Here is a 14,755-nt window from a genome sequence, read left to right as displayed (position 1 = left end):
AAATTACCGTTGGTTAATCCTCTCTCACTGCTTACCCGTACGCTTTATCATACCTCCTGTAACTTAACTGCCCTGAATTTTTGAAATGTTTGAAATTGTTGAGATGTAATTCCTTATCTTATGCTAATTCTGTGTGTTTCTACTTGTTTCATTGTAAACCGATGTGATGTGCAAACGCACGTCGGTATAGAAAAGCCATAAATAAATAAGTAAATAGATAGATAAGTTCGTGCACAAACTTTAAAATGTACCTGCCTCTGCGTTTATTCGGGCCCGGATTGAGGTACAGGCAACATAGGTAATTGCCGGATTTTGAAGGCGCCAAATTCCCAGGCTAAAGAGGAGTGCAACCATGCCTGTTGGAGTAGCCTACTCCAACAGTCCACGTCAAAAGGGAACCGCTATGGCATTCTGGGACTTTGGAGGGTGGTAAGGGGAAATGATTCCCCCCCCCCCCCCATACACACACACACATTTTCTGAACTTCCGGGATCTCCCCCACGCCCCTCACTCTTCAATCCTGCCTATGGGCACAAGACTCTTAAATCCAGCCCTGCATTTATTTGTGGGCATGTATTCATGCAGTGCCATGATTCTTTCACGCATAAAATCTATGCACATATGTTAATAAAATGAGTATTTATCTATTTATTTATTTATCTATTTGTTGAGTTTTATATACCGTCATTTGGTAAAGCCATCATAACTGTTTACAAAGTTCAAATTGCAAGACTTCTAACAATTGAGCAAAAGGCATAACAGGAAGCATATTAAACAAAAAGAGAGACATCCAATTGCAAAGATATTAACTGGAATTTGCACCTCGGATTGCACTAAGGGGTGCACAAAGGGGAGAGCCCCTTTGTCGCACCCCTTCGGTGCGCGCTGTTCAACGGTTGGTGTTGCCCTTGATGACGTTGGGGGGGGGGGGGGGGGGAATGGGGCTCCTGATCGGGTCTCTCTCTCTCATTGCTATTCCCTTTCATTTATAGTAGAGAAAGTGTGCATTTTCTTGCATTGGAAATATTTGCGCATACTCTAAAATACGCGCATGCTGTAAGAGTAGAAATATGCGGTGCTTTATAAACCGTGCAGCTTCTGCCGCACAATTTATAAAATACTGGCATTACTATCTGCATTTCCACTTTATGTGTGAAAGTTAGGCTCCCTGTGTGTTGTCATGTGCCGAAAAATTATCTGCAGATAAAGCAGGCACAAATCTCTGTGAGTAATTTTCCACTGGACGAAAAGCAAAGGATAAGAACTTTATGCTTTTATTTGGATTGTGGTGCAAAGCCCAGGGTAAAATGTTCCTGCCGAGTTTGCACGTAGGCTCCTAGTTTTGATTATTGACTTGTTAGTATAGCCTAAGCCAAGCAAATGGTTAGAGTATGGGCCAGTCCAGTTACCTATGCCAACTTTGGATCCTGTCACACACTTGTGACCTTGAACAAATCACGTTACTTCTCTTAAATTTACATACCTGTTAGATATCAAATTTGAACATAGAAAAGTATCAACAGACTAATAATGTGCGTGAGAGGGATTTTACTTTGTACTGCTATCAAGGAGCACTTAAAGAAACTAACTGTTCTGTGAAATGGGAGTGAAATGAGACTTAGAGTCCAAGTCCTAGGAAATGGTTGGTATGAATGCTGAACAGCGCAAGGATATCTGCAAAAGGTAGATTTGATTAAAAAAAATGTGGTTCTGATTAAAACCCTTGTGTACTACTTTTGGTATCCATTGCACTTGCATACATCTTCTATGTTCAGGTCTAAACCTATGCAATCATTGTTATATGTCATTGAAGAGAGACACTTAATAAAATTTGAAAAATGTACACAGTTGCAGTTTCATATTAATAATGCAAACAGTAATAATGATTGCTAATTGACACTTCTCCCCGTCAGAATCTGCCACTGTATGGATTAAAGCTACTGGAATAATGCTAGGGAGAAGACAGAATTGAGTCTTATTTTTTCTCACCTGCCAAACTAAAAAATAAATACAAATCAAAGGTCTGAGCTCATTGCGGCTACTCAGTATCACACGACTTGAGCATATTTAGGATAAAGCAGTAAACTGGTGCTTGAAGGCTTAGGCAGCTTTCAAGGGTGCAAAGAGCTATGGGCCGTGGACATTGTTCTAATACTATAAAACGAGAGCCCTTCCCTCCGAGCCACCTGCAGATAAAAGTTCACAAACAGAGCTGGCCCCTATCTATCTTGAACCAGACCCAGTATCAACAAAGGTTTTGAGGCAGTGGGGCATGAGCTTGATAATGGGAAAAGGAATGCACCGTTCAGCAACGAATGCCCTTTTGGATATTTCTTCTCTAGCAACTGATCTTTTCTGAAGGTTTTTTGAGAACCAGATTTGAATACATCTAGAGAATTATGAAATACAGGAATCTCTGCATCCAATCTTAGATATGCTGTAGCTCCATCAAGGTCTCAGCTTGGACAAGTATGGACATTTTATTCTATAGCAGTGGAGAAAAAAAAAAACTAGCATTCTCTTCTGCTGTATAATTAAGCAATAATTGAGACAGTTTTTATTTATTTTTTAAACTAAATTCTTTACTGGATGTGTTGACTTTACAGATCAAGCTCTCAAACAAAGGAGCCAGATGACAGAGTAGTATGTTGTATGCATCATTACAAGCCATAAATTTTATTTAACTTTACATCTGACATATCTATTGTACCTACAGCCTATTGTAACAACAAATGGATAAAGTATTGTGCCAGGGTTGGAATTCGGAACATAATCCAGGAGAGCTGGTGAAAACATCTGATTTGAATAATAAAAGGCACAGAATTGTAATTTACTCTAAAACAGGAGTTCCACAGAGCCCAAATATTTTTGTGCTAAGCCCTGACTGATCGTCTGAAAAAAAAAAACCAATCAGAGCCATGAGTTTGAAACTGACTGCTTATCCTGGTAAATGTGAGTCCAGATCTAAATATGGATTCAAACGAAGCCATAGCATTCTCCTCCATCCCTATGTGCAGTAAAGTGACTGAGGGAATGTTGCAATAATGATCAAGTTGAAGATTCGCATTGTAGAAGCTGCATAACCAATCTTTTTCATCCTCATTTCTTCCATAAAATAATATAATATGGACTATCAAATAGACTGATACAGAGAGTAAGTTTCTACAACACATAAATAAAGCCTTTATAAGATTTGACTATACATAGATATTTGATGTATTCATTACAATCACCTAGCATTGTTGTGAAATACTTAGAAGACTTTGTTGTATAAATGAAGTTATATTATTTTTGTTAATTTTTTAATTATATAATGTCAAATATTTGAAGCTATCATGCAACATATTTGGTGTTTTTTTCAAAAGAAACAATCTGCCTTTTAATTAAATTACTTTAAAGTTTAGAATCCAGAGTGCACCTTCTGGGTCAGCAAAGCTTAAGCATCCATAAAAAATAAAGAATTATAGAAAATAAAATTAAAATATTTGCTTGAATGCAGGCAGAGGATTAAAGATTAATCTCTATTATGCAGTGTCATGACTCTAGAGCAATAAACACTAATGGAGTTTCATTGACTGGCAATGAATTTATCTTTTTTAATAAACCCTAATAAGTGAACATGTCAAGCCTTTTTTCCTGATTAATTTTATAATTTTCATTTCAGAATTGTAATGACTCAAGACCGGCTTTTGCATATTCTGTTATGCCCTGTGGGAGGTAGGGTTGAGAGAAATGCACTTGACTAGCTGCCTCAGAAGGACAGAAGTTCTAAGTTTAGAGTTGTCACAATATTCATTTGGTTGGGGTTCTGGCCCATATGGATCAGCACTGGTGGTCTGAATAGGTCTGCTAAAGCAGTCCCAAGCTTTTTACTTCCTTATTTCTTGCCCTGCAATGAATGAAGAATGCTTCCTCCCCTGCCCCCAGCTTTAATAAATCAGCCTTTAAGTGGAGTTAAATCTCCAGGAAAAAAAAAAAAGCAAGCATCCACCAAGCAAGCCTAGCAGCTGAATATTGTGCTCTCTGATTTGGTTGTGAGCAAGGCAGGAAACCCAGTGTTACTAAGCACAGAAAGGTCCATATTTCAGGCACTTTGTCCAGCTAAGTTCGGGACAAACCATGGTTTTAGAATTTCCCACCACATTCACCAGCTCTGACTTACCTGGGTAAGTCACAGGCATTACTGGGCAGGGCTCACCTAGCTGGATAACGCCAATTATTCAATGTTATCTGGCTAAATTAATCTTACCGCAGAGCAGGCCTAAAGTTATCCAGATAATTTTGATTTGTTTGGGTTTATCCAATGGCAGCACGGCGCTGCCGAATCTCTAATATCCAGTTCAAGCTATGTGGATAGGTTTACCCAGATACCGGAAGGCAATGGACCTCAGGATGTCTAGAGGTATTATAAAAATATGCAACTGTGACAGGAGTCACAAACTGGAAATTTCATCCCACCAACAGATATTTTATGCCTTTCCTTCTTTCACTGTATTATTTTTTTTAATGCAAATTGAACATTTTCATCAATTTTTTTTCATATCCATAGCAAAGTCAGAATTAATCAGAATTCCAAAAGGATTGGTCATTATTTACCCCCATGCACAATTATTTTTAATGCTGCATTTTCTCAGTCGAATTGATTAGAACACATTACTAGTTGATATTCATACTAACAGATGCTTCATACCTTGTTTCTGAAGAGCTGCAGATAGTATGGTGAAGCATGCCTACTGTTGCAGATGTGGAAAATGCTTTCTCCCAGCTGGAGCTCTTAGCCCTGAACCAGCTGGCTGGAAAGTGTTGCGATGCAGTGCCGCTGCACTCAGTTCATACAGGCAGGCCACCTACCCTGGTTAAATATTTACTTGGCTGTCTAATGTCAAGGTTGTAGTAAGATGGAAAAAGAAAGGGCATTTCACATAAAGCAAGTCTGCTGAAAGATTGGGCAAAAGCCTGGATGACAGTGAAAAAAAAAAGATTATAAAAAAATAAAAAGCTGTATTGCACATACAAATCATGTGTAAAGTTAATGTTCTGGCTCTCAAATATTGACTTGATTCTGACCTTGTTATAAGCTTTCTGATCAGATGATGATGACAGCAGCCTGCTGCTGCTATGCCTACTGATCACTGAGATAAATTGAAATAATACCGGACCGGTTCATCTCTCGTCAGGGTACTGTTTAGCATTGCACAAGCTTAGACTAATTTTGCGCAGCGCAGCCTTCTGTCCAGTAAATGAGTAGATGAATCACAGCTTCCGAGCAGGTTGTAAGGAAATGGCTAGTGAGGAGCAGCGAATAGGGATTTCCCCCATCTTCTACGAGTCCTTCCTACTTGTCAGTTCACAGATTCTCTGGATCGTAGAACAAAGGGCTTTGCTTCCATGATTGTTGTAAAATGAAATTTACATTGTCATGACAAAACATGCAAAACGGTGGTTATCACATCACAAGAAAACGCCATTTGATTTTCTGACATGATGGTATGACACCTACTCGAGCCCATGAATCTAACAAGGGAACAGAACGATGGTCAGAATAGGGAAAAAGCTACTGCAATTGCTCCTAGATCTTACAATGCACATAGGTACAATAAAATTACAATTAATAAGAAAACAATGTAATAATCGTCTGATAACAAAACTTAACTTCTTCTATGCCCAAAGGTGCTCTTAACATTATTATAACATGGTGCTGATGTGTTTCGTGTAGCAAGAGCACTGGTTGAATGAACAGGTCATTCTGGCTGTAGCCAGGAGCAATGGTTTGTAAATAGTCTTGGAGAGACTTATGCACAGTAGACAGATGATATGGTGACAGCCATGGACAAAGTCTCGAGAGGATGATGACCAAGACCAGGGATTTGATGGTAGATTTGCAGTGGTCAGAAGCAGTGGTACACTGATACTGTAGTTTTTAGCCTGCCAGGGGTAATACTGACAGTCCCTTCAATGTTTTCTCCCCAATGGTCAATCAAATGTTTGTCTTCAAAATATTAATCAATCAATTTTATATATATATATATATATATATATATATATATATATATATATATATATGCCATAATGTTGTATTCTGAATGATGTACCAGGAACAGATGAGTTAAAAATGTCACACATGATATCACACACTGAAATTCAGTCTTTCCTAGGGCTGGCTCTAATGTAATTTGCAACACCATTACCAAAATGGGCAATTGGATGCAGACTGTACAATAGAGTAGTATTCATGTTAATTCAGATGAGATTATTTAATGAATTTTCAGACTTCTTATAAGTGCCATATTTCAGTTTGCCCAGGAAAATGATTTGATATGCAAACCTTTAAAACACTGCACAGTTCATAGTTGGATAGTTTTTCTATTCATAGTTTCTAACATAATTTGGGGAATTTTTGTCTTTTTGTGTGTGGACTCCTATGTCCCATGGCCTTTCATTATTACCAAGAATTAGACCTGGGGCGTAGTCCATCCATCAGTGCTATCCTGTGGCTTCCTTTTATTTTCTCAGGAAACTGGGATTGTAATATTGACACCACTGAGCTGGATTTTTACATTAGTAAATTAGCTTAAGTAATCAATTATTATTTTTAGAGGAGTCAATTGATATTATTGAAAAAAGAGCTACTCTTTTTATATCATTTTTGGCAGAACAAGATAAGGAGAATTTGTTTAAAAAGTTTTTTAGATCAAAGGATTTATTATTTTGTGGATATAAAATGCAAATGTTTCCAGATGTGGCTAGAACCACACAAGCTAGAAGAAAATATTTCCTGTCACTGAAAGCACGTGTACTTGCAATTGGTGCAACTTTTTTCCTGAAATACTCTTGTGTATGTTGTATTAACTATAGAGGTAATAGGTTTGCATTTTTAGATCCCACACATTTAGAAACTTTCTTGGTTGACAAAAGTCAGGTAGCAGTATCAAATGAGAATGTCCAATAAGGAAAAAATACCTTCCTTTCTCTTTATAGAAGTTTTCTTTACAAAATATAGTAGAGAATAATAATTTTTGTTGAATTTATGGATATGTAATTATTGAATATTTTGGTTATTTGTCTCCCCCTATTATGGTATATGTAATAACAGTGATAATAATGGAAATGTATGATTATTATAATGTTTTGTTTGGTGCTGTATTACATATTTTCCTTTATTCATGATGTAAATCATTAATGAAAATTTAATAAAGTTTAAATAAAAAAAAAAAGTAATCAATTATTAGACTCCTAAGAGTGCACAAAATCTCAAATTATGGGCAAAATAACTTTTCACCATATTTTTGTCTTGTAAATAATGTGTAACAATTATTAGACAAATATTTTAACCTTTCGAGGTGGCAAAGCTGAAATGCTTTTTGGGGGACCAGACTCACTTCTGTGTCTTCCAAACTACTGTCCATATCTTCTCCTGAACGTTTCTTATCATTTGCAGCTCAAACCCTTAGATATATGGGGTGCTGAATACACAAGTTATTACTGACACATTATTTCTAAATTTTATTTTAGATTTCAGCCAATACTGAAATGTGCTCCCTTATTCCTCTGTTGCGTAAATCTGGATGAAATTGCTTGGCCTCGGTTTTGCTTTTTTATCAGCCGATATTTATTTTCCCTGTTGCATCATTGAGATTAAAAATAGACCTGATGCTCTGTGCGTGCTCAGCCTTTCCTGCACTGCCAAATGGCAGCTTTACTTTGGAACAGGATCTAAATAGTGACTCGGGCCTCCAGCCCGGTATGTCCCAGATAGGATCTAGTTTATTACTGAGAGAAGGAAGACTTGAGACAGGGATTGTTCTATGCATGGACTTAGCTTTAATAGGACACCATAGAGTAAGCTTTCAGCTACGATAGTATCTATTAACCTGAACATCTCCTTAGCACCAGAATTTTTAAGAAACCAAGCAACAATAAAATCAGGTTTATTTATTAGTGAATGTTTTTCTTTACAAATCCTGTTACGCAATAAGAAGTGGCAAAAATACCATTTTAATTCCCTTCCCCCCCCACACACACACACACAAAAACTACACAGATTAATTTATAAATAAGTCAGAAACAAAGTTATTAATCTTCACTTGTGAAATTGGCCTTATATCTCAAACTATAGGGAATGGGGCAGCCTGGTGCGTCAGTGGCAATGCTGCCATGTGGAGGAACGGAGTTTAATTCTCCAGTGGGCTGAGGGTGCTGCAGAGGTGGTGTTCACAGTCCCTGAAGGAATGGAGTCCTTGCCATTATGCAACAGCCACACCTGGTAGCCAGACTCCGGATCCATGACTGCCGCGTTTCAGAAGGAGCTTGATGAAATAAAAAATACTTATTGTATTTCTCTGTCCAATTTAGCTTATACTAGCAGACTGCTATTTTTGAAGTTATACTCCTTGAACCAGTTTTTACTATGCTTGCAAAACCTATGGAGCCAAAGTTAAGGTTTCCTAATTAGACACTAATCATTTCTTAGATTATAATGAAAATAGAGATATGTAATAGCTGTTACAAAACTTGCTCATGGCTGTACTGTTGGACTTACTGACTCTATGGTCAAGATAAAAGATGAGACTATGGATCTATACAGACTACAACTACATCAAGGTTGAAGAATAAATTATATTTGGTAGAAAACAAATAAATATGCCAGTTTTATCAGAAGGGCAAGTATGAAGTCAACTCTTACACTTCCTCGGATTTACTTAATCTTCAGATGTAGTTGCTGATCGCATTTCTATTAAGTAGCCACTGCTAATCTACTAAGAGGTCCAAATTCAACAGCATTTAGCTCGATTACTCACATGTTATCTGGCTAAATTAACATAACTAAATGCTGACTTTTGATATTTCATCCACTCATCCAATTACATTTTAGCCAAATAATGGAGGGGTGTTTCGGGAGCATTCCTGTGTAGAGTTAATTAGCCAGTTCTGTTATCTGGCTAACTATGGTCATACCAGAGAGGAGTCCAGAGAGGCTGACCACTAAATAGCCCACCAAAGTTAGCCAGCAGCTGCCACTTCGTTCCATTTTGGGCCTGATTCACTGAGCCTTTTCTCCATAGTCACAGAATGGAAGAAAAACCTTAGTAAAGGATGTTGCTCCTGGAAAAATGTTTAGTACATAGGCTCCTAAATGACTACCAGGTGCTACTGTTGAAGGGAGTTGTACAGTACTCGTGCCTTAAATACCCATTCCACATACACAGAATCAGCATCCATGAGAAAAGAACAATGTTTGTGCACCAGTTGTGGTAGAGCTTCTTTGCCAGGATTTAAGAAAACCCAGAGGATTGCTTGGCAAGACTAGAGATCCAAGCAGGGCTTACTTTGTGGGGGAACAGCCTGGAACACAGTTTCGGCATAGGCAGAGCGGCAGGGAGTGTTCTGCCCCAGCCCCTCCCGGCAGCCTGCAGGAAGAGAAGGGGAGAGATAAGCCTGGAACACACAGAAAAGAGAACATCCACCCTGCTCCCTTATCCAGCCCCCTCCCCTCTACCTCTGCCTGTACTGCAGGGAACAAAAAGGAGAAGGGAGATACTGAAACAGGCTTTACAAAGCACAGACACAAAAAGAGTTTCAATTAGTACAAATTTGAAACTTGTGAGCAGGTGTGCAAATTGTCAAGGCTTCAACTCTGGTCTTGATAAATGGCACTACTGCTCACAATATTCTGACTTGCACTAATTCATCCCCATTTTGTGTCCATTACCAAGGGTTTTATTTCTGGCAGAACAACCCAGAATGGCATTCTGCCACTTTTTTCCTGGGATCTGAGAAAAGCCAGCTGAGGAAACAGAACCGAGCCAGTAGTTGCATGGATTATTTTTGCCCCCAACCCTTACAGGAAGCAGAGAAGAACTGAGTGTTGGAGCTGCTTACCCTGAGACAAGGTGAACCACGTGGCTTTGATTTTTATGCAGTTTTCCAGCATAATTTAGGAGGCTGTGATGGACAATAGCCAAGGTTAAAAAAAAAAGACATGGGGTGAATGCCCGTCAGCCCCACTGCTTCTGACACTCCAGGGTGAGTGGCCTCCTACTTGTCATGTGACTATTTTAGGTCCTGCCATCTCCGCTGCTGGTGACCACACTGGTGAGGGTGAAAAGGACCAAGAGAGAATGAGGGGATATGGAAGGGGGGGGGGGGGCAGAAGGGTGAGTAAAGGGATCAGAGGGAGGAGAAGGAAAATTGAGTTTTGGGAATGTGGAAGGGCAAAAGAGTGAAGGGATCGGAAAAGTTGTGGGTTGTCTGGGGGGGGGAAGGAGGGGTTAGCCAAGGGATCAAAGATGCTGCATGGTGTGAGTGAGGGCATCAGAGGGACTTTGATACGTGACTGAGATGATCAGAGTGGGGGGTGCGGAACAGTCTATGAGTGATGTGATTGGAGGGTGTGGTGGGGGGAGGGAGAGAGGAGAGTGAGTGAGAAGAGCAAGCAGCATTGCTCCTTTCCTTCCATCTCCAAGGAGGTAAAGAGCAGGCCATGCTTTTGAATTCCAGGTCCCACAACCATGTCCAAGGAAACTGAGGACGATGGACAATGCACACCAGTCTACTGTCACCCCCTAAAGCTGACCCGGCTGATTCTGGCTGGCAGAGGAGGCTAGCGCTTTACTGGCAGAGAAGAAAGAGGGTGATTTTTCCAGGGAGAGGAGGGGGTTGGGGGATCACCAGGGATAAGGGTTTTAGGACCATTAGGGGAAAAGGGGGGACAAGGATCACTGGGGAAATTATGGGGGGGCTGAGGATGAAGGATCAGGATCATCAGGGCAGAGAGAAGGAGGGGGGTTAGAGGGAAGGAGCCCCATTTTTTCTATCCATCTTCTCCTTAACTCAGTGATCCTGCATCCCCCAACCCTCAGCCGTTTTTAACCTATCAGTGCTCATGGAGCATTTTAAGAGTGTGAAGAATGTGTCTAAGAATGTGCGTGTAAGAGAGAGTTTTCACACCTGGCCCTGGTCCTGCTTCTTTGCACAGGTCACAGCCAGCCTCACCCATCTCCCACTTCCTTTTTGTCTACAAATTAAGCCCTGGATCCAAGCTACCTGCAGCATCATCTTCCTTCTGCTGCTGGCAACCCAGCGGTTTGCATCAGGAACAGGAAAGCTCATGAAAGGAGAAATTAGTTCTTTTCTTTCCCAATCCACCACTACGGTCCATGCTCTCCTGAGGGACCCAGCTCGATCTCCTGACCTGCCACTGGGCTCTGTGCCCTCCTGGGGACCCAACTCTGCCTTCCGATCAGCTGCTGGGGTCCACACCCTTCTGGAAGACCTAACTCTGCCTCCCAATCAGCTTCTGGGTCGATACCTTTCTGGGGTACCCAACATTGCTATTACCCAGCCTGGAAAGATCACCCAGACACAAGACTGCTAACAGATGGAGGTCTACTCCTTATCTTGTTGAAGAAAAATTTAATAACATGCCTATTTATTAAGTAAGCCTGGAGTGGGGAGAAGAAACAGTAAAAACTGTACACAAAAATCACCTCCTGCTCTTTGGGCAGTTAGCATTTCCCCCAGCTGTATCTGAACCCTGGCCCCAAATGACAGGAACAGTAAGGCCTGAGACCCAACCTCACTGGGAGTCTGAAAGTAACCTCTATCAGAGACTGGTAGAACCCCTGGGTATCTACTGGAAGAAAGGCACAGTGGGTATAATAGTGATTCTGAAGAAGAGTTTGGAGAAGAAAATATGAGGTTCACCCAGGAACCACAGTGGAGAGCCTGTAATCTTGGCAGACAAGTGCAGACAGCTCCCGGAGACAGAGGCCCAGGAGAAGGAAATTCAAGCCTTCCAGAATAATAGAATTGAGAGTGATTCAGGTGGGAAGCGAGGAACGAACCCCCACAACCAGAAGGGGAAAGAGGTGCCACAGCAGAAATCCACCCCCCCCATAGAGAATCAGAAGTAACAGAGGCTGAGGAATTAACTCCACTGCCACCTGGAGAGCCTAGGACAGGCAGGACTGTGAAAGCTCTGTGATAGCTCTGGAGACACAGTAGAACCACCAGCCTGGAAATCAGAGAAAAACTGAAAAGGTTATCAGACCCCTATTGTGCACGTAATTAAATGACAATTGAAGAGAGAAGTCAGAGTTTCAGGTTAGGGGGATTTACATGCGTCATCTCCCTCCCCCTTCCCTGGCTATTGCTGCTGACTTACAACAAAATATCACTTCACAACCAAATAATGGCAAACTTCTACATTGTAGACCTTTTCCTAAAAGAGAGATTTGTATTGGAAATATACTGAAAGACAGTCTTATTAAACAAAAAGATCCTCCCCCCTGAATAACAAGGGGGGAGGGGTCAAAAGCCTTGGATAGAGAAGAAAAGGTAAAAATAGGGAGGCATCTCTGATAGATCACATCCACTATTGAACTGTACTTATGTATCCAGCTAACTAGCAGCAAACCATGCTAAATAGCCAGATAAATCATAGCAACATAGTAATGATGGCAGAAAAAGACCAAATGGTCTATCCAGTCTGCCCAGCAAGTTGTAATGCTAGTAACTGCCCCTCCGTGCAAGTTGCCCCCATGTTACTGCTAAGGATAGTAACTGCCCCTCCGTGCAGGTTAGCCCCATCTTACTGTTAAGGGTAGTAACTGCCGCTCCATGCAGTTATCCTCATCTTATCAGTACCCCAGACTGTAAAAGTCAGGGCTATCCTTGGGTTGTTGTCTGAATCTAATTCCCCTTTTCCTCCCTCTTTGAAGCAGAGAACAATGTTACAGTTGCATTAAAAGCATCAAGGCTTATTGGTTAAGGGTAATAATCACCATGCCTTCTGCTACGAGTAGTAACCACCAAACCAGCAAATTACCCCCATGCACACTTTTCTTCATTTCCATCCTCTAAGCCTTTAGGCATCCAGTGTTTATGCCATGCCCTCTGAATTCTTTGATTGTTTTTATATTCACCACCTCTTACAGAAGGGCATTCCAGGTATCCACCACCCTTCTCTGTGAAGAAATATTTCCTGACATTGGTTCTGAGTCGACCCCCCTGCAAATTCATATCATGACCCTGGTTCTACTGATGCCTTTTGGCAGCAGCTGTCGATGCTTTTCTAGATAAGTCTGTCCTTATCTGAGTATTATGTACTTTTTTCACATTTTTCCCAATTTTGAAAGGATATTAAGTCAGAGGAACCATAGAAAAACAGTATTTTCTGCTTTCTGTTCAATTTTTGGGGCTCCTCAAAACTTAACACCAGCTCCAGGGCTGGCGTTAATTTTTGAGAATAAAAATGTGCACATCAGGCACACATTTTTTATATAAGGGGGTTCACTATCCCCTTTAACTCATCCTTACCGCCTCTTAAAATCCCCGGGTAACCCCTTCCGCACGCGGCATGTATATTAAATGTAAACGAGCGAATTAGCTATTCCCTCCCATACAGTAACACGCACCCTGACTATCGCTTTTTTACCCTGCCGTTTTGCCACGCGTTTACCCTGCTAACTTACCGCCTACTCTTACCCCAGCGTTAGAGGCAGGGGTAAGTGTAGACGGCAAACTTTCCCCCAGCCCCCGCTCACCTGCCCTGGCCGTGTCCGGTCTCCGGTACAGCCCCAGTCCTGTCCCCTCCTCCCGAAGCAAAAAAAAAAACCCGAAAAAAAAGTAGCAAGAGAGCGAGGGGAGAGACGGGCAATCCTACGCTCGGGCCTGCCAGTCCCTTGTTCTCTCCTCCCGAAGCAGGGCGCGAAAAGCAGCCTTGCTCCGGGAGGAGGGGGGGCAGTTTAAAGCGACTTACTTTTGCAGCCTCCCCCCTCCCCCCTCTGGACATCGGCGATGACCGCGGCTCCTGCCTCCAGCCGTCAGACAGACGCATTGCACGTGGGAAAGCGGCCCCCTATGTGTGCAATTGGCTGCTCAAGACGTGACGTCACATGCCATGATGCCAAACATCGTGACATCTACATTAATGGAGGGGGTGGAAGGGAAATAAAACCAAATGGTTTCTAAGAGCCAAGAATAACAGATAAGTATGAGAAAAAAAAAAAGTGCAAAACTTGCTGGGCAGACTGGATGGGCCGTTTAGTCGTCTTCTGCCGTCATTTCTATAAGACAGAATCCCTGTTCACTGCCTGCTGCTCTAATAACTAGGTAGCCATATACTGAGCCGAGGACTTCAAAGTATTGTCCAGAAGGACTCTAAGGTTATCTGAATGCTGATTCCTAGGAAGGAACCCTGCACATACAGTAGTAGTAGAGAAAAGAAAGCAAAAGGCACTTTATCTATACCCTGCAAGTGCCCAAGGGTCTGCTGACGGATGTCAGAGATTTTTGTTGAGATTTTCACATTCATTTCCTGGGCTCACTCAGTTTCCACCCACAAAAGCTCAAAAGCTGCTGAACAGGTCGGAGCTCTCTGCCTACGGAAAGTGCAAAGGAAACTCAACCTAGCCCCGCATCCTACCTACCAGCGTCACCTCTCCTACGGAACAAATACCATGACTCCGGGACGGCGCGCCCAATTGCCCATACCCCACCCCCCTCTCTGTACGCTACAAATAAAGGCTCACACAACGCCTGCTCCCAACGAAAAGCACGCCCCAAAACAAGCCCCGGCGCGTGCAGTGCTAATAGGGCAGCGAACTTCCGTTCCTCCAAACCCGCCCACGCGCCCAATCCCAGCCAATCAAGAGCGAGCGCTCATTCCTACACTCAGGACCGGAGCTGAGTGGGCGGGTACAAATTACGAATCCTCGTGGTGGGAGGGCGTTGTTGCGGCGGCTCGCCCGTCGAG

The 14,755-nt window shown here is 41.8% G+C and overlaps 1 protein-coding gene across 4 annotated transcripts in view; it reads right to left on the bottom strand.

The window, feature by feature from the left end:
- LOC115082174 (E3 ubiquitin-protein ligase RNF170-like) overlaps positions 1-14,510 on the bottom strand; it is a 35,347-nt gene extending 20,837 nt beyond the window's left edge. The window contains exons 1-3 of one of the 4 annotated variants that reach the window (XR_003854098.1): positions 14,430-14,508; positions 9,327-9,407; positions 7,960-8,306 (exon numbers count right to left, since the gene is read on the bottom strand). Coding sequence is in view for 1 of the 4 variants with exons in the window: in XM_029586426.1 (XP_029442286.1) it covers positions 4,691-4,728 (38 nt within the window). In the remaining 3 variants the exon portion in view is untranslated. Of the gene's footprint in view, positions 1-4,690; positions 4,760-7,959; positions 8,307-9,326; positions 9,408-14,250; positions 14,410-14,429 lie in introns of those variants that run through there. The other 3 variants (XM_029586428.1, XM_029586427.1, XM_029586426.1) reach the window with 3 other exon arrangements.
- Positions 14,511-14,755: the final 245 nt, after the last annotated feature.

The sequence above is a fragment of the Rhinatrema bivittatum genome, unplaced genomic scaffold, assembly GCF_901001135.1.
Source record: "Rhinatrema bivittatum unplaced genomic scaffold, aRhiBiv1.1, whole genome shotgun sequence".
In the NCBI taxonomy this organism is placed as follows: Eukaryota; Metazoa; Chordata; class Amphibia; order Gymnophiona; family Rhinatrematidae; genus Rhinatrema; species Rhinatrema bivittatum.
This window is presented reverse-complemented; position numbering and strand designations above follow the sequence as displayed.